General features: G+C 33.8%; 4 protein-coding genes across 7 annotated transcripts; all 4 read right to left on the bottom strand.

Moving 5' to 3' along the window:
• Nucleotides 1-2,542: 2,542 nt before the first annotated feature.
• LOC111020669 (fatty acyl-CoA reductase 3) lies at nt 2,543-5,474 on the bottom strand. Its single transcript, XM_022297391.2, has 10 exons — nt 5,318-5,474; nt 5,082-5,185; nt 4,772-4,974; nt 4,556-4,656; nt 4,242-4,434; nt 3,978-4,139; nt 3,733-3,814; nt 3,352-3,621; nt 2,967-3,094; nt 2,543-2,818 (listed from the first exon to the last, which is right to left on the bottom strand). The coding sequence occupies exons 1-10, from the start codon at nt 5,403-5,405 to the stop codon at nt 2,662-2,664; spliced, it is 1,488 nt and encodes a 495-aa protein (XP_022153083.1). The 5' UTR covers nt 5,406-5,474; the 3' UTR covers nt 2,543-2,661.
• A 4,445-nt stretch (nt 5,475-9,919) lies between these two features.
• Nucleotides 9,920-17,978, bottom strand: HIRA (histone chaperone HIRA-like protein). Of its 3 annotated transcripts, XM_088120673.1 has the most exons (11): nt 17,149-17,974; nt 16,763-16,903; nt 16,017-16,292; nt 15,450-15,701; nt 14,971-15,368; nt 13,831-14,851; nt 12,602-12,812; nt 12,221-12,461; nt 11,828-11,950; nt 11,294-11,411; nt 9,920-10,847 (listed from the first exon to the last, which is right to left on the bottom strand). In XM_088120673.1, exons 3-11 carry the CDS (start codon nt 16,044-16,046, stop codon nt 10,485-10,487), a joined length of 2,757 nt encoding a protein of 918 aa, XP_087976799.1. In that variant the 5' UTR covers nt 16,047-16,292; nt 16,763-16,903; nt 17,149-17,974; the 3' UTR covers nt 9,920-10,484. The 3 variants fall into 3 exon arrangements, with proteins under 3 accessions (XP_087976799.1, XP_022153080.1, XP_022153081.1); XM_022297388.2 differs by lacking the exon at nt 16,763-16,903 and having other exon boundaries at nt 17,149-17,978; XM_022297389.2 differs by lacking the exons at nt 16,763-16,903; nt 17,149-17,974 and having other exon boundaries at nt 15,450-15,704; nt 16,017-16,158.
• Nucleotides 17,979-20,292: 2,314 nt separating this feature from the next.
• Nucleotides 20,293-22,690, bottom strand: LOC111020664 (large ribosomal subunit protein uL1). Of its 2 annotated transcripts, none has more exons than XM_022297380.2 (6): nt 22,576-22,690; nt 22,344-22,388; nt 21,795-22,014; nt 21,192-21,357; nt 20,736-20,941; nt 20,293-20,527 (listed from the first exon to the last, which is right to left on the bottom strand). In XM_022297380.2, exons 2-6 carry the CDS (start codon nt 22,346-22,348, stop codon nt 20,474-20,476), a joined length of 651 nt encoding a protein of 216 aa, XP_022153072.1. In that variant the 5' UTR covers nt 22,349-22,388; nt 22,576-22,690; the 3' UTR covers nt 20,293-20,473. The 2 variants fall into 2 exon arrangements, with proteins under 2 accessions (XP_022153072.1, XP_022153073.1); XM_022297381.2 differs by having other exon boundaries at nt 22,344-22,385.
• Nucleotides 22,691-24,295: 1,605 nt separating this feature from the next.
• On the bottom strand, nt 24,296-24,616 carry LOC111020610 (protein BIC2). The gene has a single exon (XM_022297312.1). The coding sequence runs from the start codon at nt 24,614-24,616 to the stop codon at nt 24,296-24,298; it is 321 nt and encodes a 106-aa protein (XP_022153004.1).
• Nucleotides 24,617-25,095: the final 479 nt, after the last annotated feature.

Raw genomic sequence — 25,095 nt, 5'->3', positions numbered from 1 at the left:
GAAATCAATATAAGTGAGAACTTGAAGTTTCTTTATTATAAAGGTTTAAGAAAAGGAAGGAAAAAGAGGAGGAATTCACATAATTCAATGCCCATCCTCCATTAATTGTTCAACCTAATCTCTATTAAATTAATATCAATAATTTCTTGACATTGAGCCCATTCTTTTATTTTTAACTAATGAATAATTATCCTCCTTTAATAACCCTTTCGTTTTAAATTTTATTTTCAAAAATTAAATTTAGAAACACTATTTTCATCTATTTATTTCTTTGTTTTGTTATGTACTCGTAGAAACGTTAGTTAAATTTTGAAAACTAAAAAAAAAACTAACTTTTAAAAACTGGTTTTTTTTTCCTTTTACAAAATTTGATTCAAAATTCAAATTTGTTTGTTAGGGATGTGACAAACATACCAAAGAAATTGTGGGAAATAAAGCAAAATTTTTAAGGATAGAAAACAAAATATATATATATATATATAAAGAAAAAAGTTTTTTGTTATCATGTTCTTAATTAAACCCAATTATATTCTTCCTACCATCCCTAATTATTTTTAGCAATAAGTTTAATAAGGACAAAATAATTTAAGGGTTTTGTTTGACTGTAGGATTATTTTTTTTTCTTTTTATTAATTATACAATATGAATTAGAATTAAGATGTTTTCATGGAAAAATGTACAGAACAATCATTGTGGATCACTTTTTAATTTTATGAGTTTAAATTTTGCTTACGAAGATATTAAGGTGTTCCTTCAATGGATTAGAGATAACATTTACAGGTTTCTCAAAAGAATGTTATTATTCCATGTCCACCTCTAAGAAATTGCAAGTGACCAAAAAAAGACAAAGAGAGAGAGCGAATTTTTTAAGGGCCTTGTATAGTATAAAAATATTATAATGATAAAATAAAAAGAATATCTTTTGTCGTCGTAAAATATATATATATATATATTTCTATATAAGCTTAACTCAGTGATAATTCACCATCATCATTGGATCGGTCCGGCCCAACCCAGTCCAAAGAAACATAAGCTCAAGCTCGGCATAAGCTTCAGCCCTACAGGCCTCGAGCGTTATTTAGGTCGGATTTGGACTAAACCGACCACTAAAACCTAAGTCCGTAACTTAATCCATGGACCTAAATGGATGGACAAAAGTTAGATCGGACTTGGTACGGACTTACTTTTAATCATTAAATTTTGTACTATTTTTTATTTAGAATTTGTATTTTTATTTCATGTTTTTGTACTATTTTTTAGTTTTTCAAAAAATATTATCAATAAATTTTGTTATATCATATAACTACAGCTTAATTTATTTTGATTTTTAAAAAAATTAAATGGTATTACCATATTAATATAAAAATATTTAGAGGAATGAGAATAACAAAAAAAGAATGATCGTAAATACTAATTAATTATATATTAATAATTAAAGTATGATATATATATATATATATATATTGGATTATATTAGATCGAGTTTTTTGACTAGTTAACGGACTTATCCAAATATGGCTCAAATGGGTCGGTCCATGGGTAGCTCAATTTAAAAAACAAAAATTCATATTCAATCTAATTTATTCATAAGCTGGTCGATTGGGCCAAGTCGATCAAACGCGTGGACCGTGGGCCGTATTAAGATCCGGCCCGAACTGGACTTAGACCAGCCTTTGAGATTTGAACTCGATAATGATAATTGGCACTTGTTTCTAACGAAGAAATCATGACCCACTTGTTGTACTTAAAAAAACCAAACAAATATTATTTAAACATCTTTTTATAGCCCATAAAAATTCTTATGAACCTTTTTAATGTCCATTAATTATGGTCAATGTTTCATCCAAAGATTTTTAATGCTTTTGGATATATTGAATAACTTTTTAATATTTTGATTTATTTTAAGTGATTTTAAATGGTTGTTAATGAAAGTTAGTCTAACCAAATGTTAAGTTGTTTAACTTATTTGGCTTTAGTTCCTCTGAATTCGGCTTCACATAAAATTGGGGAAAAAATGATGCAGCCTTAAAAAAAAAAGTCACCTTTTAACCTTTTGAATGTTCAAAATTTCTATTGAGACTTTTTTTTTAGGGTGCTGAATTGAACCTCCGATCGAAGAAAAAAGGGAAAAAAAGTTATAAGTATTTACCTAAGTGATGATCGTGCCGTGTTGGTATTTACTATCATAATTTTTGTTTTTTAGTTTTCTTTGAATATTAATTAAATATATTATAGTATAATAGTAACCTTATTTTTTTCTCTCAAAATTTATCAAGTGATCGATAAATATGTTTACGTTCTCGTCCTCATCTAACTCCTGAATTGTTAATTATAGACGGGCTCAATCATCATCGAACTCATCCCAAGATTATTAAAAATCATGGAAATAACAAAAACAAAAACAATACCACAAAATTTTTATTTCTTTTTAGAGTAAGAAATTTGAACCTACACATGAGAATCAATAACTTTGGTTATGTAATTTTATTGCCTTTGATGTCGATAGATTTTTCCTTTGCTAAAAATACAATGCAATAATTAATTACCCCCACAGGACTTTATAGCAAACATAACTTTTATCTTAATTTAAATTTTTTCTAAAAAACATTCAATTAGGAAACAATCAAACAAGTAATTAATTTTATTTCAGATAAATTAGAATCATCTGATGACGTGTTTAACAAGCCCAGGCAAGTGGACATTCATGAAGTAATCCTCCCAGTTTATAGCCTTTGGATCCATAAAAAATAACGCCTCGGTTTTTGTATCTTTATTTTGTATATCCTTTCTCAATCTTTCAGCATTTGTATCATCAAAACTGTACATCCAAAATCAAAATAATACATATCAATAAATGAGTAGGTAAGATAAATAAATAAATAAAATTTATATATATAATATATAATGAAATGTTAAGAAACTTGTAGAATGGAAAATAGAATTTAAACAAAAAAAACTTCACTTACACAGCATTGAAGAATAAATATGGACGATAAAGTTCGATGAGTCGCATCACCAAATTGAACTTCCTCTTCATCTCAACATACTTGTCTTGAAAAGAGTGGCAAAATGCCTTGTTTGCAAATTCCAATCCCTTCATAATTCAATTATTAAAAAGATAAATGATGTCATTAATTATTATATATAAAGATAAAAAAACTAGAGTTGATTTAGGAGGTATCGCCATATAAATTTTTTTTTCTTTTCTTTCTAGTTTAACAAAGGTTAGAATTGAGATTTAATCATTAAGTTAGGTTAGGTTCAAATTGACATAGTTGGGTTGAAATTGAAAACTTTCTAAGTTTAAGATATAGAATAGAAATTTCAGGGTGGTTGATGATAACAATGTACCTTGAGAAAAGTTAAGTAGCGAATGGCAATATATCTACGGAAGCTGGTCATGCTCTCAAATACGGTAACTTTTCCAACCTTAACCACATTTCCATCCCTATTGATCCATGGGTTTTTGGTGAAATATTGAAAGTTAAAGCGTTGAAAATCAATATTTCTCATGGAATTTCTTGCCGATGAACCCACATGATATATGGTTTGATTAGATGGATGGAGTTCGTGAGCTACCATTGACATTAAAATTGTATTTACCACCATATCTGCCGGGATCTGCATTTTTCTAAACGTCAAAACTTTTTATTCACTCCCAAAAAATATACAGAGAAAGATTCTAACACTAAAAAGAGATGAATATTAGAAAACAAATCACGTTGATCTCACCAAATCAATGATTGAATTAGTACCAGCCAGAAAACAAGTTAGTTTTCCTTTAGCATATCCTAGAGTAATGCTATCGATGGTCCTGTAAAAATGCTACAAATCCTCAGTATTGATTTAAGTTTCAAAAGAATAAGACTAGATTAAAAAATCATTAAAATAGGAGACAAATATTTAAAAGGTTGTTTTGGTGGTTCACCTAATTAACCACTCCAATTTGAAAGATATACTCAGAATAAAATACGTACCGGACTCCTTCAATCCAACCCGGAAAAGGTTCTTTGTAAGTACTTGTAACTATGGTTGGTCGTATGATAATCAAAGAAAGATCGTCTTTTTGATCACTAACCAACATCTCACCCATTGCTTTTGTAAATACATATGTGTTTGGCCATCCATACATCTTAGCCCTTATCATAGTCAAGATTAAAACAAAAATTCAAATATTTTAGTGTATATTTATCATTAATTAATAAAATAAATAAATTCATTATGCTTTACTAATTATATACCTCTCGAGGCCCAAATCTTTCATCGCTAGAGTTATATATTCATTCGTAGCACCATTCTCTTTAAGTTGTTTTAATCGCTCTTCCACTACTTTTTGTTCTGTTTCAATGTCCAGCCCTTTGATGCCATTCAACGACTCTCCCAATTTATACGGAGTTTCTAGAATAAGTCCTTCCCTTTCTCCTGAAACATAAGCTAACAAAAACGCACATCCGATCACAATTAGTATAAAAGTAAATATTTCGCCTTGAAGATCCAAAACGGAGGATTTTTCAAGCTGGAATAATCAAATAAACTATGATATAGATGTACTAACCAGTGGATACATGAACAAGAAGCTTCAAATTACAACACTGCTTTGCAAAGCTTACAGCATTTCTAGCTCCGACAGTGTTGGTCCCAAGTGCTACATCGTATCTATCAAAGAAAAACAGACAACTTTTTGTAATAAAATACTCCGTCTTCAACTTTTAGTAATATCTACGACTTTTTCATTGACATAGATATTTTAAATTTTTAGCATGTACCGTACCTTTCATCGAAATTGGTCGTTGCAGCTAAATTAACGATTATTTCTACTTTACGCTTCATCTCTTCAACCCGAATTGAATCTTTCATTCCCAAACATGGGAGTGAGATCTCCCCAGGCACCACACAAACTTTTTCTGAAATCAATGCACTTAAGTTTGCACCCCATTTTTTTCTCAGCACTTGAAACAAATCCTTCTCAATTACCTGTATTAAAAGACCAAACAATAATACATAGTTTGTGTTAACAAATGATAATAATATAAAGTCATGGTTTTAGATCATCATAAGCAACTAATTAAATAACTAATTACCTCATTATGGAAACGTTTCACGGCTGAAATCTCATCACTAGACCTCAGTAGTAGATAGAGTTTCTTCACGTTGGGTTGAGTCCTCAATATTTTCTCCACCAAAACTGCAAAAATATCCCACATTATTATTTTTTGAACAATTTTCATCTTCTATAGATTACAAGTTTTTCTTTAGGAGAAAAAAAAAAGCTACAATATCACATAGAATAATCATAATTACATGTAATAATACATACTCTTTGCTAGAAAACCAGTAGCCCCAGTGATCAAAATGCTCTTGTTCTCCAGAAACTCAATTCCTCCATTATTGCCTGACTCATCCATGAGAGAGATAGAGAGAGAGATATATTATATTTCTGATGAATAATATGTAGACGATTTTTTTAAAACACTCTGGTTTCCTATATATATATAGAATATGATACGGGAATTTGAATATAGTTCAACTGGTTAAGGCATCAATATTCATACGGCCGTGTGAAGGTTCGTATTCACACGGCCTCTTAAATCTGCGTAATTAAAACGTGCCCAAAGTTAGAATAATGTGAACACACGAATTTGTCAACGATTCAAGACATTTACTTTTCTCTTAGAGTCGGAGGCTACAAATAATAATATATTAGCCTATACAGCAACTTTCTGTCTTTTGTGTTCAAATGTATTTTACTTCCACGTGGAAACAGACCACCCAACTTATGGGTTAGGTTTAAATCGTACCAATGATTCTTTGCATGAAAATATGGAAGCTTTTTTTTTCCATTTTTTGGCTGGAAATGGAAAATTCATCTAACATTGTTTTTAAATATATATATATCTATGAATATCTCAATAGTTAAAACTTTTATAACGAAATAATATATTCATTGATATTTCTACGATTAAAAGTTTGACATCAATATTAGAGATTAATTGATAATTTTCTATATAATTTTAAGATATTGAGCAAAATATAATATAATTTTACGACTTTAACATCTTCTCTATGTCACTAGATCTAGAGACATTATTTTGCTCCAATTAGTATTCATAACATGTTGTTTTCGTTATTTGTTCTTTTTTATCTTAATTATAAAGTTTTTTTTTTCCATTTCCACGCTTTACTATCCACCTAACTAAACACATCTTTGAAATTATAGGAAAATGTTTAAGAATTAAAAAAAAATTTAAATAGTCTTTTTGCTTTTAAATTTTGGTTAAGAATTTAAAATTGCTTCTAAATAGATTAGAAAAAAAATTAAATGAAGCTATGAGTTCACCAAAAAACCAACCTAATCCTTGAAAAACCAAATACAAAAATAATTTTCAACATTTTAATGTTGGGCTGCGAAGATAATTTCACAATATAATTGATGGTGTGTAATTAATAAAGTAGTGACCAAAAGTCGTAAGGAAGTCATTTGTAGATAAAAGTCTAAAAATAAAATCATGCATATTTAAGTTTAAGATCGACGTATAATATCATATTATTATAGGTGCGTAATATTAAACGGTGATCAAATTAAATATAAATGACATTAAATGTAATATTATTTTTTTAATATCGATCCCTATCCCCCTGCCATAAGTTTTGTAGGCATGGAGATGTGAGACATGTATAGATATTTTGTATTCATAAAATCATTTTCATTTTATTGACTCATCAACTAATTTGAATGAATAAAAATAAATAGTTAAATTAAAAGTTTGGTGCTGGAAGTTTTACTTCTGTATTTTAAAAAGTTTCTGATAAGCATTAAAACTTAATAGTTTGTTTCTATTTAATTTCTATGAAAATATTTTATATAAATATTTGAAGAACTCGTTATACTCTAGTGCTTACATCTCTAAATCTCTAAACTTGTCGAAAATTAGCCAACCCATGTATAAGCATTAAATCGTAAGGGAAAAAAACCTATTAAGCACAAATTTATAATTTAGGTTTAAATATTATTTTGATCCATGTATTTCAAAACGTACTTTTTTATATTTTGTACTTTTAACAAGTTATCATTTTGATCTCTCATTTTCATTTTCATATCATTTTTTTCCAGTATAATTTTAGCATGACACTTCATTTAATTTCTTGAGATGTAGCCATAAATAATTTGTATTAAACAATTTTCATTGTTTATAAAATTTTTGTTAAAATTTTACAAATAAAGATTAAATTGGTCACTTTTTAAAATTAAATGACCAAAACATAGTAAAAACTAAAGAAACAAAAGTTAAAAGTATCTGTATCAAAATAAACATTTTAAAAGTATATGGAGACCAAAATGAACCAAAGTCAAAGTACAATAACTTATAATTTAATAAATAAAAATATTAGTTAGAGGCGAGTAAATGAACAGGGAAAATTCGTGTTCGTAGTGTGAGTAAAGAAGTCGTAGCGATTTCAAGTTGTACTATCGGAGTATTAGAAATTTTTTCGAACCGACCATGTCGGTTCGGGGTGTCATGTGCTAGCCCCCACAGTAGCTTGCTGGAAATATAATGAATGCAGGCAGAGACAGATAGTTGGCTTAAATTTCTCCCATTTCACATTTCCGAAAGGCCATACCAAGAAATTTAAGACTGTTCTTTCAAACTATGAACTAAAAAGGCAACCAAAAATTTCTCTTTCTTATATTTATTGCTTTGACCTTTCTATCAGAAGCCATCTCTCCCTTTATAGAATCAAATTTATGTCTAACTTTAAATATACATTTGCCATATTAATGAAAAAATTTATGTCACTTTCCTTTTATGAAGTTTGCTTTGTGGCGATTTATTTTTGTAAGAAAGGAATTGGGTTCATAAACTTTCACGGATATATGACTATTTTGTCGATGAACTTTGAAAAGTTTTAGTTATGTCAATTATGATTTTGTGTATTTCTTGTCGTGGAACATGAGGTAAAGAGTGTATGTTGCAAGTTCCACTTTATTTTGTTAAATTGACCTTATGTTTTTATCTCATGTCATGTGGCTTACGCTAGTTGATCCTTATAACCAAGACTCGTTATGTAGCTGACACTATAACCAACTGTAAAATTTTATGAAAATGAAATGTTAAAAGATATAAATATCAATTGAAAATATTTACTGGGTTAAATAAAATAATTAATGGGCATCCTAAAGTTGTTACAAGTTGGCATTAATTGGGGGGGAAATTAGAGGAAGATATTAGGTGAACAATTTAGTGGTCCTCTAAAATATTTCATGAGCTCATCACGACCATAAAGTGTAGATTTTTGAACAAAAACACCATAATTTATGAGGGAGAAATGGGTGAAAAAAATAGAAATTGGGTGTCGTAATAATCTTTCTAAAACATGTGTCACACTCTGCAAGAAAGATTATTGATGAAGTTTTCTTTGCTTTGCACAACTTTGAACAATCCTTTCTACTTTCTTCTACATTTTCAAGTACCACTCCCACCTAATGGTTTAAACTAAACAAATTGCTTTAGAAGCTTGAATTTTAAAGTCCTTGAAAACTTTTTTTGGCTTTGAATTTTGTCGGATTAATGTTGCTAAAAATTGTTGAGAAAGAGAACGTAAACCCACTTTGATTAGAAGTGAAGAAGATTTTTAGTAAGTAATGATAGCACGTTGGGTAGACCCTAAAAGTAAAATTATATGAGATTAGGCTTAAAATGGACAATATTATAGATTCATACAATTGTGGAACTATGGAATAGCCTATTTCTCTTAGCAAGCAATATCAAAATCATTATGTCTACGCAGCCTCTCGGCCTTCTCTATACGTTTTCTAGATAGAGTACAAAAACACAGACCATGAAAGCTTAAACTCAAAGTAAACAATATCATATTATTATTGAGAAAATAAAAAATTTTATTAAAAAATATATATGCTTTTTTGTAAGAATAGAAAGAAGGGAAAGAAGGCAAAACATGCCCAAATTTTGTAAGAATGTTAGGTTTGTGTGTTTATGGGCAATATGAAGTAAAGTAATCATCGATATCTTTGTTCATACTTCATAGTTCATACTTCATAAGCCAACAGACATGAATATAGTATGTCTTAGCTTCCAAGACATTGAGATCACAAGTTCTAAAATTTCTCTTAAATAATCCATAGAAATGAAAGAAAATAAAAGAAAGGCCTAGGTTTATTCATGTGCAGAAACAGAAATGACAAAGTGAAGTGACCCAAATGGGTATAAAAAGTATTATAGGTTAGGTGTCAATATCTATCTAAGCTTTTGAGAAGTGTTGTTCCCTTTCTCACTTCTTGGGAATATTACTAAGAAGAAAAAAAGATTTAAACCAACAACCCAAACACAGATATTCTAACCAATTGATGTTCAGTAGTTACTATCTTACACCTATAATATAAATATTTGTATTGATGCACACCATATCATGGGCTGGTAGGATTTATAAGAATGAGGGATACAAACGACAAAAGAAGTTACCAAAAAGTAATGAAGAAAGTAGAGACGTTTGACAGAAATAAAACAAATAAACAAAGCAAAAACTTTCCTTGTTATGAATGGCAGTAGTGATGCAAGAGTAGAAGCAACCTATCATAGAACTATTTTTTTCATGAAAAATCTCAGACGAAACCAGACTTGTATTAACAATAGAAGATTTCAAATTTTCCAGTACCTCAATAATTTCGATGACTTCCAATGATAATAGAGTGCAATGTCCTCCCACCCTCTATTTTGATGTCAACCCATCAAAATCATGATAGTGCTGCCAATAATTTTCCTTCCTCCTTAGCCCTGTTCCTGCTTAAATACACATTATGGAAACTGAAAAGTACAGGTTAATAAAAGTAGGCAACAAGCAGGAGAATGGCATTGCAACTCAGCTCAAAGCTTTAATTAGCTGATTAAAGATTCAAAAGCAGTTTCAGAAGCACGGTTGATATAGATAGAAGTTCTAATCTGAACGTACAAGCATCCAAGATCTACATTTAACACAATATCATACAAATATGTGTAGCTAAATCTGTATCATTTGCGGAGACCTTGGCCATCTAAACATAGTAGGTCCCCTGGCTGAACCGATGTCGTACTGATATCTTTGGACTTGGGAATCTACGTCACACTCACATGGTGATAAAAGTGGCTCAGTTATCTAAACAGACACTATGTTTTAACATTGTACAAATGTAGAAAAAAGAAGGTTAAATGAAAAAAGAATTTCTCACTTCTTGCCACCATCCTAAGAATCAACTCTTGAACCACAACTATTACTTCAGACATGTGGTAGTGAGAAAGAATGTCCAAGAAGCAGAAGATTAACGAAGATGGAAAGCTTCTGTCATGCATATATGTATAGGGGACTGGCAGGCTAGATCAAGAATGAACGTTAAGAACACGACTTGGTGTGATACATACGTAGCTTAATCAATGTCAGTTGCAGAATTTAGTTTCAAATGTGATGTGATCTGTTGGGGTCAACAAGAACAGTCAGCCTTTCGCTTCTGATGCTAGGTTAACTTGATCTGTTACTGGCTGGCCCAGATCACCCTGATCTACTGGTGGAGAAAAACTTGTTTGATCCATTACCATCTTGGAGGAATCCTTTGGATGAGTCACTGTCGGGGGGTCAGATTCCATTTTATCTGCTGCTTGCTGTGGAGCAGACTGCTCATTATCTAATTCCAGATGGCATGATGTCGACGGAAGGGAAGCTTTTGGCTCAACATTATTTTCAGCATTTTCATACTCGGAGAGGAGATCCATGAACTCATTGAGCAGCCGCTGGACTTTTCTATTTGATGCCATGGCAGGAAGTATGTCTTCTCTTAGAAGTTTATGTTTTCTCATTCCCTGTATAAATATAAAATTGTGAGCAACGTAAACTGTTTAGAGCCAAGAAACCTCATCAAAAAAACCCTTAAGACGTTGTATAGATATATGACCTTAATTCAAAACCCAAAAGATATTGAGTGTGTCAACTCTTCACATTGATGATTGAGATTTAAACATAAAAAAGTTAACATGTGCCAAGAGAGTTGATCACAACCAGTCAACGCAAAAGAATTATCACTATTCCTCTCTCGTGACTTGTCCATCCAATCAAAATAATTTCAAAAAAATATATAATGAAGAAAAGGACACAAGAATTGAACACGGGGAGGGACTACATCAACGATTTCACAAAAGCAAAATTAATATACACAAGTTAGAGAACTTCAATGCAAACAACAAATTGGGGGATGCGAGTATCAGTTTGAGTGAGATGAAATTTGTCGGGATGGGTAACGAAGCCTTACAAGCACACAAGGATCCCAGGCTTGATTCTTTATATCTGCTGGTGCATCTCCAGCCATCCCAGTCGGTGGTCCAAGTAAACTCTCGCAAACTTCACGTAGCCGAGATTCATCTGCTTCTCTGTGATCATTTTTCAAAATACCAATTATAGGCATGAAACTGAAAAGCTACAAGATTTGCTGAATGAAAAATAAATAACATCATCTATCCATACAAACCATAAAGTATAGCTACTCATAAATCCCACCTAAGAGGAAAAAGAGGGACGGGCCTAATACCCCTCCCAAATCAAGAGACATCATGTAACTATTCTTATACCCGAGAATTTTGAACTCTAGAACAGAAAAAAGTGTTGAACCCATGTATCAACCACTATCACAGATCTGCCTATTGTATCCACATCTCTTGTCATTAATTTAAGACTGTTCCTAAAACTACATGCAATAAAGCACCGAGGAACATTTGCAATCAAATGATATGAACCACATGAATATGTGCTAAATCAAATCAAAGATGTTATGCTGAATGAGAATCACCTTGCCAGAAACCGTATGTATGATAGAAGCCACTGGCGATACTCATTGGGTGACTTCAATGCTAGTGCCGATGCCATCTGAGTTTCTAGGTGAGCACGTGTCTGCATTCCATCATCGGTCACCCTAGAATGAAAAGACTGAATTCATAAAATTGACTTCAAAATTATGTAAATAAGTACAAGATCTAGAAACTACTTAGGAACCTCAAGAATAATAAGAAATTGAAAACTCCGTCTTCCGTCCAAATTTATCATGTGTCATTAAGAACCAAACATGTTGGGATCAATATCATGATTATGGAAACGAATTGTCTCTGTTCCAGAAAAAGTGAAATTCCGCCAGAACCCAAAATCTTGAAGCTGTAGAACTCTATGATGAAAATTAAGTACAGACCTGCTCCAACCTGGCTTTCTAGCCAAATATTTCCTGATATCAACCTGAAGTGCAGCAAGCTCTCCGCTCTGAATTGAACCCAAGTTCCAAGAGCTGGAAAAATTAGAGGCAGGGAAACAGTCGTCTGCCACTCTCAGCCAACACGTAAGGCTTGTATCAAAGAGAAAAGCATGGCGAGTGGCCAAAACAACTAGAGGAGATCCAGATTTTGACAGCTTGGCAGATATAACTTTAATTGTGCCTGAAATAGTGGAAGTTTCAGCCATCCAATAAAATGAGAAAGGAAAAGACAAAAATAAATAGAAAGAAACTTTGATATAAGCCTGCCGCTAGGAAATAATAACATTCCTAGATCTAAATAATTCAAAGGTTGAATGTTACCAGAATCTTTAGTAGATGAGTTAGGGTTCAAAGGAATTAGCGATGCCAACGAGTCATGAAGGAGACAAGTACGGTTGAACAGGTCCCACACATACAAGGAACCCTTCCTTGTCACCAGCAACAATTTCCAGCAATCATCACAATCGATAAATGTAGCAGCAGATCCCATCATCATAGCTGGCATAGCACGTCTACCACACTTGGTATAAACCTACACAAGGATTAAAACATGTAACCAAATTTTAAGATTACTTAAAGGGATAGGGTTTGTTTCTTTCTTTTTTTAAGGAGAGACCAAGCTTCCACCGGGAGAAATAAAATAAAAAACCAGCCCAACAAAAGAACCACCTAGAGAAAGGTGATGGATAAATAAGTTTTATTTGTTATCTTAAGCTTAAGTAGCCATCGGCTTTAAAATGATGTTAAGAAATAACTAACAGCAAATTACTTGAAGGTAAATAGCCATTGGCTTTAATAGGTTGTTATGATTTAACCGTGGCCTTTAGGAACTAGTTAAAGCCTTGGTTAATCTCCCAACACCCCCCTCCCCCAAAAAAAAATAACCCTGCTCTAAACACAATTGAGGATAATAAAATACTTCTTATTTTGAGTTACACCATCATGAGTTTCACAAACACAGAGCACTAGCAAATTTAAGATGCCCCAGATGAATGGAAGGAACAGAGAAGAAAAGAAAAAAAAAAAAAAAAAAAAAAAACTTATTCAATAATGGTGGAGCCGGAGGTGAAGCATAGGGTAAGAGGGAAGCAGTAGAAAACATAAACGGAAACGAGAGATTAGTGTTTTATTGTTATATTAAACTCTCTTGTCTTTACTTCTGAGTTCTGACAGCATAGGGTAATATGAATAAGGCTAACTGAATCATCTAATGAAGCATTAAGCAAGTGCTCTACCGCAAAGAATGTAAGAAAATTTTGGCTCAATGACAATAACCATAGTTCCTTTTATCGAGGAAAGTCCAACTGTACCACATAATACATGGTACAGGCATATCATCCGGTGCATTCTCCTACTTAATCTTAGTGTACCTGGCAAACTTAATAGCACACTGATCAATAAACTCAAGACCCAACAATTTCACTTATAAAATGCCTAATGATACAGGAATTATAAAACTAATATACTAATATACATTAAAACACATAGAGAGCCCCTCAACAATAATTGTAACTAAATATTAAATAAAGAAGAGAGGATGGCAGGACTACCTGTAAGCATCCATCTTCACACCCTACTGCCCAGAAATTTGCATTTCCAGCCAAAACGGTGACTTTCCCTGAGACCCTATCAGACCACAGATTTCTAGATCCCTTGGTGCAAGAAATAACTGTTTCTTTCAACATGGATGTGCTTCCAGCCCCAACAATGTCATTTGCAGCATGCTCCTTTGGTCGAGCTTCTAAGCAAATTGGCTCGTTACCCTCCCCTTCTTTCTTATCAAACACTCTAATTGACAGAACAGAACTACAGGTGGCCAATGAATTTGAGGCCTTCAAATTCCCAGAATGATCCATTATGATGTCAGCATCCCTACCTGAAGAGAGTGGAACCTTCTCAATGACTAAACTCTCAGTGATTGTCGCTCGAGCAGTGACCCCTGAACGCTCCTTTAAATCAGTATGTTTGCTAGGCATTCCTCTCACGAAAGTTTCCCTGGCACATTCAGGGGTAGCAACACCATTATTTTCCTTTTTTTGGTCAGATGACATAGAAGGGAAATCAAGCGCATTACTGCTCTGAATCCCACCAGACTTATTTTCCTGCTGAACAGGCACTCCAACTGCTTCTGGAATAATTCTCTTTCTTCCATCAGGCCTTCTATATTCTCTTTGCTTCACAGGACTAGAAATCTTCTGGGAAGCTGACGTTACCTTATTTAAACCATCCCCACCAGCCCCCCCACCCTTCTTTGAATCGTCAACTTGGGCCTCCAAAGTCTTTGTAGCATCCCTCGCATCGACTGAAGATTTTCCATGTGTCTGGTTTGGTTGAGTGTCTGAGACCACTTTCTTACTTGGGGTTTGCCTTAATGAAGCTGCTTCAAGCATCAGCTGAGCAGGAGTTTCAGCTAAATTTACTTGTCGACCTCTAACATCACCATAACGACTTCTCTTTATCTCATCAAGCTCCGCATCAGGTAGCCTCTGTCCAATTTCTTTCACCTCAAAATGGAAAGTTGCTACTGACCCATCCAAGGAACACGCAAAAAGTGAATATCCATCAGGACTCCTGCTCCAATAGGAAATTTCAAAAACTATGGGTAGAAACAAATGAAGGTGTTGTAGATGAAGACTTATACAGGATGTTCAAATCAATAACATGATATAGGTATATTTTAAGAGACATACCAAGATAAATCAACAACACTTTGAGTAAAGAAATGTTTGGCAACAAAAAGAGGGCGAGGACTTGCTGTCGTCCATACAGTTATGGTGCGATCCTGACTCCCAATCGCAATCACATTATATGATGGGGATTCCTTGCCTCCAATCTTTGAAGCTCCGTTTGTCCAACCAACAGGTACAGCCTTCATCTCATTAGCATTAGTTAAATTCCTCCTAAACATAGAATGATTGAATTTCACAACAATAACAGGAGCATTGTGTCCTAAGAAATCGAATGTGGCAGACCATTCCCCTCTCTCCAAAACAGGTGCAGAATGTCTGGGCTTCTGAAAACCATGAGTGGTAGTGATGAAATGTCCACAAGGAGACCAGCCTAAACGCCGGAAAAATGTAGATCCAAGCTGAAAAATAGAAAACACAAGAACATAAATATAGCCTGAAATTATAAGTAATTTTCCATCCATAAAATGAAGTAAACATACAGATTTTGTCCAATGGCCATCAGTTCGGTGAGCAAGGCTCCAATCACTCGTTCGCCATATAATAACTGTCTTGTCATCTGATTGGCTGGCTATGAAAGAGCCTATGGGATCCCAGGCAACTCCTTTGACCAGGCTAGAGTGGCCCCTTAAAACAGCTGTACATATGCCATTGCTCATATTCCATATGTGAACTGTGTTATCTAAACTCCCACTTGCTAATATCGAGTCATCTGGAGACCAGTTAAGATCCACCTACTTCATGCATTTAAATATAACTCCCAGGTTAGATGCAATCAATGGGGCCATCAGTAACGCACTTATCAGGATGGATTAAATATGTCAATGAGTCAGCAAACTGGAAATTATAACCGACCCACAACTACAAACAGTTTATGAAAAACAGACATCGCCATGCTCCCAAATTGATACTTATTTTTTTCAAAAAATTTAAACTCGATCAAATGCAATAAATCCCGCATGAACAAATCAGATCATCGAATAAGTTTTAAGATATGAATGACTAATATGCTATCCAATAAATTCCATAATCAAAAGCTAAATCATTACCACATCAGCTGTGTGCCCTCTCAAAGTCATAGCAACCTTCCAATTTTCAACATCCGGGGGCTCCCCACTTCCAAATTCAGTGGTCCCTGAACCAGGTTTCTTTTCATGTACAAGAATTGTTTGATCATCAGACCCTGATGCCACAAAACGCCCATGCTTAGCCCATCTAACACAATTAACTGACCCAAAGTGATCACGAAGAGTTGCAAGAAGCCTCTGATTTGAAGCATCATCTTCTAAGTTCCTACCAACAGATTTCACATTCCATATCCGAACCTACAGAAGTACAGTATGTAACTAGGATGTAAGTGATTTAGTGGCTTACTGAATTGAATTTAATTATAATCACAGCAATCACATATCACAACCAACACCACATCAAAAAATTATACTTGCCAACCATGCTTCAACAAAACTGCATTAGTAATACAACACAATTTGAGACGCATGCATGTGTATATGGAAACTCTCATGAGAGCTGTTAAGAAGCACTCTCCGACAGTTAAACTCAATCCTGTGACAATCAGAATCAGAGTTCAAAACAATAGTGGAGATGGGTTTACATTGTTTAGAAGGTATTAATAGTAGGTGACATGCAGAGGAGGTGCTATGAAGTCAATGGCAAGTCATGGGGATGCCACTCATCTAGAGCTGAGATACATAACGAGAAAGCCAGGGCCTCAGACCACAACTAGTCAGATGAAGTAACAAACTTTGATGTTGAGGAGAAGGGGAAACAGGCTGACCTCTGTTTTTTAAGCGTTAACGGGAGCAGTAAGACACGAAATTTTCAATTCAAATTCACTCCACTATTCAAAGACACGAAACATGCACTACAGAGTCAACTCGATCGTCTTCAACAAGCATTATAGTTTTCTCCGGATTATCTAAGAGAACAAGAGAAAAGCAAAACAAAATTTAAGAAATTCGCACAAGTTTATACGGTCTAGACCACTCTCATCAACTATAAAGTAAAAGGATAATGATGGTGTGCCATAGCTCCAGCGCTAATTGGAAAAAGTATACATTTTTCTCAGTACCAGTTATAAATAACAATAGAAGTCCTTCCATATTAGCCAGGTTCTTATTCGCCACCAACAAGAGTAAAAAATGATAAAAAGGAAAATTTTACCTTGTGATCACCTCCTCCAGTGGCGAATCTCAGTCCACCAGGTTGGACATCAATCGAGAAAATTTGCATGCCTTCATGCCTAACCCAACTAGGTTTTTCTGCAATCATCTCTACGTCGGAACCCAGCTACAACCCCTCCCCCTCAGGCTGTTTGTAGCCAATTCATTGTTTTCCAACAAAATAAAACAACTCAGCACTGATCTAGAAAACAAAATTGCGTAAAACAGAGCCCTAGAGAAACCCAAATTTCAAAACACAATAATAAGTGGAAATTTGACCGAGTGTCAAAAAAAGACAAACGTTGAAACCGTCCAGCTAGAAACAAAACTCTCAGCCTAGAACCCTAGAATGAAGGACCAGAAGAGCCCTGGCCCTAAACCCTAGGTTCGATAAAACCCAGTAAAATAAGAAACAGAAAAACGGGCGGTCGAGCCTAGAGTAGCCGGAACTTGTAAAACCTCCGCAAAGAAGAATGGAAGCAGCTGAGAAGTGCAGGAGGTGAAGAGGAGAAGTGGGCGGGAGAGAGAATCAGAAATTGAAAAAGACAGCGGGGGGCGGCCATGAAAGAAGCATCGGAATTGCAGAGGGATTCCTCGTCTTCAAATTCAATCGTCAATACAATGCAATGAGATGAAAATCAAAGAACAGAAGAAGAAATAGCTTTGTTCAGTCTCTGTTGTTCGCTGCAAATTCTCCAAGCGCTTTGTTTGTTTCTTTCTACTCCCTTTTGCTAATAGAAGGGGAAGCACAATCCGTGCCGATAAATCGAATCCTTTCTTTTTAGGCAGTATAGGTTTTGTTTTGCTATCTATGATGAAATCGTGCCCTTCTCTCTCTTTTTTTTCTTTTGTTGATTTCTTATTTTGGTACTTTTCAATTACCATTTTGCAAGTTGCATAATAATAATATGTGGGATCCAATTTGTAAGCGGGAAAATAATTCTTAATGGTCAACAGCTGTTAAAGTTGTAATTTAATTTTTACTGCTTCATTTTGGAAATATAATTTTATTTAGTTTTTCTTTTGTATAAGAATAATTCCATTTAGTTATCAACAATTTTCATCACTTACGGATATTGAAATTGTAGTAATCGAGTGATATAAGCATTAAACAGGAGGCCAAATTAGTTCATGATAAATATGAGAAGGTAGTTCTTTCCATGTAACCCATGATGGTATTTATAATTAATAAAGTTTTGTTTCTTTCAAAAAGTATATATATGAGAAGGTAGTTGTATATAAGCTAATAATATCTTTAGCATCTTCCAAAGAAAAAAGAGAGATATTTCGCATTTTTATAAGCTAATTAATTTTGTTTTGTTATGTGGATTTTATACACATATTCAACATTTGATTTTTATTTTTAAAATTTGGTTAAGAATTCAAGTATATTTCCAGGGGAGGTAAAAAAATTGGGGAAATTTGAAATTTTGATCCCTCTCATAATTCACTTTGGATTTATGACCTCATTTTGAAAAAATCTAATCTATGACCCCATTCCTCCTTATTTATTAATAATTTCATAATTTTTAAATGTAAAATTACCGTAGTACCCTCACGTTTCAAAATCAACATCTCCCTCCACAAATCTCTTTACAAATCTTTATTCCCTCCACAAATTTCTCACAATAATTAATTCCGACCTTAAAAAATCTAACTTCTAAAAAAAATATCTAACTCAAATAGTAAATTAAAAGTTTAATATGGAAAAAAATAAAAAAAACGTACATAATTGCATAATTTGGACAAATTTAATTACAAAAAAAGTTATGATTACAAAAAATTTGGGACAATATTGCATTAAATGCTCAAGATTTAATTGATACCAATAGGGCCAAGAGGAGAGGAGAGAAAAAGAGTGAAAATCCCGAACCAGGTTACTATTCGGTCCGGGATTCTGCCATCCCGGTCCGGGATGGTTCAATCCCGGACCGGGATCCTTCTAACCCGGACCGGGATCCTCCTATCCCGGTCCGGGATCCCAAATTCCAGATTTTTTTTTTTTGCGTTATCTCCCTCTTAATTCCAGTTTTTTGCATTTACAGGATATTTTGGTAATTTTACAAAGACAAAAAGTAGAAAGGGATCACAAATTAGAACAATAGGGATAAGGGGTCAAAAATCCAGATGAGTTATATAATGGGACTAGAAACCCCAATTTACCTAAAAAATTGCTAATGAAAGTGTAAAAAACAAGCATGATTAAAAATACAAAATTTAAAAACTAAAAATGAAACAATTATTCCAACGCGGCTTAGGTAATTCTAATCATCTGTCATTAAACATTTAGAAAGTTATGTCTTTTATGTATAATTTAAACAAGTAATTTAAAAAATGTTGTTGGGTTATTAATTCAATATTATATTTGAATATAATAGATTGTTGCATTGAATATATTAAAATTATCACCAAAAGCAAGTACGCCTGGTTAAGATATCTTGCTAATTTATTTTTTATATAGATATTAAATTTATCACATTAGGAACAATATTTATTTCTGTCAAAAAATTAATGATTAGAAATGTAAATATATACTAATTATAAGAATAATTACAAAACAATGACTAAAAAATCCATTTTAATATTTGTATTTACGTTTTTAAAAAAACTTGATGAAAAACGTTTGTAAAAAAGCTCTGATTTTGTTACCACCAACCAAAAATACGTTTGTAAAAAAACACCCAAATGTTTGGTAGTTAACAAATACACTAAACATCTACGAATTCAAGAGGGCATCGAAATACAATCTAAGAATAAGGTGCTTAAACATCTAGTTCATAATAAAATTATTACAATATAAACTTCAGATAATTGTAAGAACATTGGATTTGTAAAAGAGGTAACAATCAATTCTACGGTGAAGAAAGGATTACTCAGTTCAAAAATCCAAGAACCTAGCCTCTACCTTTTCGATACAGCCCTTTAAACTAATACAATATAAACACCAAGTAGAATTTAACAATAAAATCCAGAAAGTCAAATTTATTATTAAAAGAACATCGAAAAGGAAATGACATGTTTTGACAACATTTGGAACACAGATCTTGCAGGCAAACTATATTTGACACGTTAAAATATTTTTCAAGGAATATATATGAGCTCGAATTAACATAATTTAAAACAAAACAATACGGGGAACACAAAATGAAACAAAAAGGTGAAAAGAAAAGCATTACTCCCAACACAAGTGTTATCGATTTTGCAGCTAATGGTTTACTGTGCTAAACAAAAAACAAACAGGAAAAAAATTTTCAATCATAAATATAATCTCAACCTGGTTCTTCAATCAAAGAGAAAACAGTACTATCTAAGTTTTTGAAAATTCTTCAGAAGACCCGATATGCCTTCCCCATAGTACTCTTCAGGTACAAGCACCTCACCTGATGAACAAAACATTGTTAGACAAAAGGACAGGAATTCGTGTGTAGAGAGCTCTAAATCATGTTGATATGTTCACAAAATCAAACTAGAATGATGATATTGTATTATCATCGTGAAATAAGGGAGGCGAGGCTCAAGAGTGCTCAGTGTATAAGTCAAAAACAGATAATTAAACGATGCGGTGGAAGAGTGAGGGCAACGACTTACGTTTTGCCAGTTCTTTTTCAATAATGAAACAAGGAAATTGACGCTCATTTGAACATTTTGAAAGACTTGCTTCTCCTCCATGGCAACATTACCCACAGCCACGCCCATGCAAAGAACTTTCTTCAATTGGAACTTAACCATTGCCTTTGTCTCATTAACTTTAGACTCAAGGGATTCTTGGTGAGTAACAAGGGTGGGAAACTTTCCTGTAATGACAATGTAGATGTCAATGTTGGTAGGAAATGTAAATACAAAACTCTCTAGTGATTATACACAACAAAGCAGATTCATCAAAAGAAAAGTTTGGACTTTTAAATATACAAGCACGCAGACCATGCTGAGCCTAAAAAAAAAGTGGAATATAAAGTGCCAAGTTTCAAATATCATTTGCTTGCATCACCACAACAAAAGATCAAGGTTAAATTCACTATGTCTAGTAGTCAGAAGCACACTTGCCTGCCTTGTTGAGCCCAGGGCCAAGAAGACGGGGAATTTGCTTGATAACAGCTTCAGAAGCTAAGAAGGCATGATACTTCTTGGCAAGTTTCTTCACCAACTTCTTGTTTTTGTTTAGCTTCTTTAGGCCTTCCACATCCATATAATCCAAACCAATCTTCTCTGCCTATAATAAGAGAGCACCCACAAATATTAAGTAGAAGGCTAGAGCTGAAGAGCAACGGTCTATAATTTCAATTTTCCATGTGTGAAATCCCCAAGAAGTCCATTATTTTCAAAAAAAAAATTAAGTACAATGTCACTGACAGTACGCATTGAGGATTCGGCATCATGCCTATTAAACATAAATAGAAAAGAGTACCAACATGATATGGTCGTATAGACATTATTACTATTTAAAATTTTCAAGTATATATTTAAACCCAGTATTGCGAGTAGACTGCAACACAAACTACAGCAAGCCACATGCAACAAAATCATAGAATAAAGTTTGCCAAGCTTTTCGCCACACTATGCAACCCAAGATATACTAGGAAAAAATGGAAAATAGTTACTGCCTACTGGACATGATAAGTGAAGAAGTTATGACCATATAAAATTTACCTCCTCAACGTGCAAAGCATCTCCAAGCATGCATATCTTCATCTTAGGGCGAGGAATGTGGGGCAACTTCACTGACCCACTGAAACGCTTGTCCTTCTGTGGATCATAGTTCTTTAGTCCAATCTGAAGTTCAATGGTCTCAGTAAACTTACGCTTCTTTTCATTGCTATCAACAAAGATAGCTGAAATGGCTTCTCTCAATGCATCACTCTGAAGTTTACTGCAGATATCAACCAACGAAACTACAATCATTAAATGCCGAGAAACCCCATAAGGCGAACACTACCAGGAATCAGAAGTTCCAATAAACGATATCTTAATACAGTATAAACGCACAAAAATGCATTATAACTCCAGTGTCAGTAGTCACATGAACTCAAACAACTACGGCCCCAAGTAAAATCCGATGTTGGAACTTCATATTTCCGAATCTACCTCGATTAAATAAAACGAACAAAAATTTATGAACCCGGCATATAATCCAATTCGTGTTCTACAAGTAGACTCTAAAAATTAAATAAAAATACATGGGAAAACAGTCCAACATACCTCATTTTCGGAGCCTCGTTTTTCCTATGGAGAAGCTACAGACTGCTGAGAAGAACACAACAAGAACAAACCGAATCAAAATTAGTTGCAAACGAACGAGCTAGTTGTGCCAAATCAAATGCACCAGTCAAAGAAAAACAAGAGAAACAAGAACAGAATATCAGATTAAGGAAGAACAAACAACACGATACAAAAAAGGCAAATCTCAGTTTGAAAGAGCGTGGTGGTGTACCTGGTGAGAAGAAGCGAAGCTAGGGTTTCCGACGGCAGTGATTATCGATATATAATGGAAGACCGAAGAGAGGCGATCCAAAAGGGGAGGGGCAAGTGATAAACCTAGGATATGTGTGGTCTGTAATTTGGACGCACAGAGCTATGGGCCGAAGCTTTTGAGATTCGGCCCGTTAGCTATCGGCCCAATATATTGTCCAATGGGCCTTAAGCTGGAGCCTTGATGCGCTCTTTTTGTCCTCAATTTTGTTGACGGACGACGGTCAGTCTTTCAAAAACGACATGTTCCATATTGTCGAATAAAACAGAAAAATTTTCAAGTATGTCCGATTTTCAATTTGCTTTATTAATTTTTTTAATGCTCAATTTATTTTGATTGTATTTAAATTTACAATTAAATTCAGAGTTTTTTAACAATAAGCTAATGTATCAAATCACTTTTTCAAAAAAAAAAAATTCATTCTTTTACTAGCATATTTAAACAGATTGATGTAGCACTTATACATGAAACTCAAACTACCGTTTAAAAAGGAAAAAAATTCAACCTACTCATCAACAAATTTAAGCGGCTCATGAACAAAATTAATTTCTTCCACGTGGCCTGCACACTTGTTTAAATATGTTAATAGAACAATAATTTAATAACACATCAACATTCCATGACAAATTTTAATGGCTTTGTTTATTAAAGTACTTAAAAAACAAAAACTTTCAATACATTTAAGAGCATAATTAAAAAGTTTAAGAAACTTAATCACCAATGTGAGAATTATTTAAAAGATTGTGGACCATATTTTTATATATTTTCGTTAATCATAAAAATCAGGCTTAAACATGTGTACCTTCTCATTATGGGTTATAGATTAAAATCATACTCCAGATTCAGGTCTTAGTATTATAATAAAATAAAAAATCAAAATGTTCAAGTTTGAATAAATGTGTCCACGAGGGGAAACAATTAAGCCTCCTTGTAAAAGGTGTATTACAATTTTAATTTCCTTTTGAGTACAATAAAATGTGGGACCAGGAGTCTGAATACACCACAAAGTCAGAAATACATACCAAACAAGGTTAATTAGACTCATGTTGACAATGAACCACCTTTAATTTTCAAGAGTATAGATGTTTAATTTAGGTTTATAATCAACTTGACTCTATGAAGTCGACTATTACAAACGTCAAAATTTGGATAATACAGGTTTGAATTTTGAAAAATAAATAAGTTTATTCATCTAAGTTTGTGTAAAGGGTGCTTGGTTTTATAAGTTTATAATTAAATGTCTAATTTTTATATAATTAAAAAAAGGAAATTAAAAACAAATTTTCTTCACATCAAATACATCAAATGCACGTTGTTCATCACATGTAGATGTATTAATACACAATTTTACTCTCAATAAATCATATTATATCTAGATATTAGAATTCGAAGTCACAGCCTCGAAAATAGATACTTAAACCAAGATAATGAGGAGCAGTAGAATTTTATTTGTAGAATAAGTGAATCACATTACAAATAAAAAGATCTACAGAAGGAGATCGAGAAATAATTGCAACCTCCAATAATTTAAAAAGGAAATAAAATTATAAATCCCCAACATAATAATTATTCCTCTTATCATTTTACAAGAAGCCCAGGTATGGTGACGTTTGTGTCTCTCTGTAACACTAATTAATGAACCCAAGGTAATTAAAAGTAATATAACACAATCAAATCTTCACTAACACCTACTCTCTACCCTCAACGCCGGCCGGGAATTGGCTGCCCGCCGTCCCTCCGCCGCAAGCGACGCCCTCGCCGTCGCAATTCTCTTGGCGGCCAAGATTCTGTCGAACGCGGAGTAGTCGATCCAGTCCTTAAGCAGCTCCTCCTTGCCCCATTTCTCCGGCACGGTGACTTTCCCCGCCACCTCCTCGCGGTGCCGCTTTAGCCGCTCGCGGACACCGCAAGAACTCTTCGATGGCTGCAGCAACTTCTCAACTCCGCTGCCGTCGTGCGACTCGGGAGCAGCCGCGGAGGCGGGGTTAATAGGCAGAATCATGGCGTTTTGGGTGATGGGTTGTTGTTCAAATTTGCACAATATAGAGGAGAGGAAAATTGAATTAAATAGAAGGGAGGGTTTGGTGTATGAATGGTGAGGGGATTGTCTACGTTGGGAGATGGGTTTTGGGGTAAAGTTTTATGTGGTGATTTTGATGCGTTTTGGGGGATAAAAAGTTTGTGAGGTGGACATTGGTTTTGTGTACAAATTACAAAAGAAAGAGGAGAAAATTGAATTTGAAAGGGAAAAAAAGGTGTGATTTTTAGGCGATTTTGGGTGGCGGTGGGCTGGTTTTGGTTTTGGTTTTGGTTTTGGAGTTGTGATGTGGAGCCATGAGGAGAAGAGAATTGATTTGGAGTGGGGCTTAGGGGATGTGGACACGAGCCATTTGCGTCTTAGATATTTTTTTTCTTTCTGACCACACATTTTCACATCTGTCGTGTCTTATATTTGTCGGGTGTACGTGGCCGCCACCCGAT

This window comes from Momordica charantia (genome assembly GCF_013281855.1).
Source record: "Momordica charantia cultivar OHB3-1 chromosome 2 unlocalized genomic scaffold, Mcharantia_2.0 BLBB01000002.1, whole genome shotgun sequence".
Lineage (NCBI taxonomy): Eukaryota > Viridiplantae > Streptophyta > Magnoliopsida > Cucurbitales > Cucurbitaceae > Momordica > Momordica charantia.
This window is presented reverse-complemented; position numbering and strand designations above follow the sequence as displayed.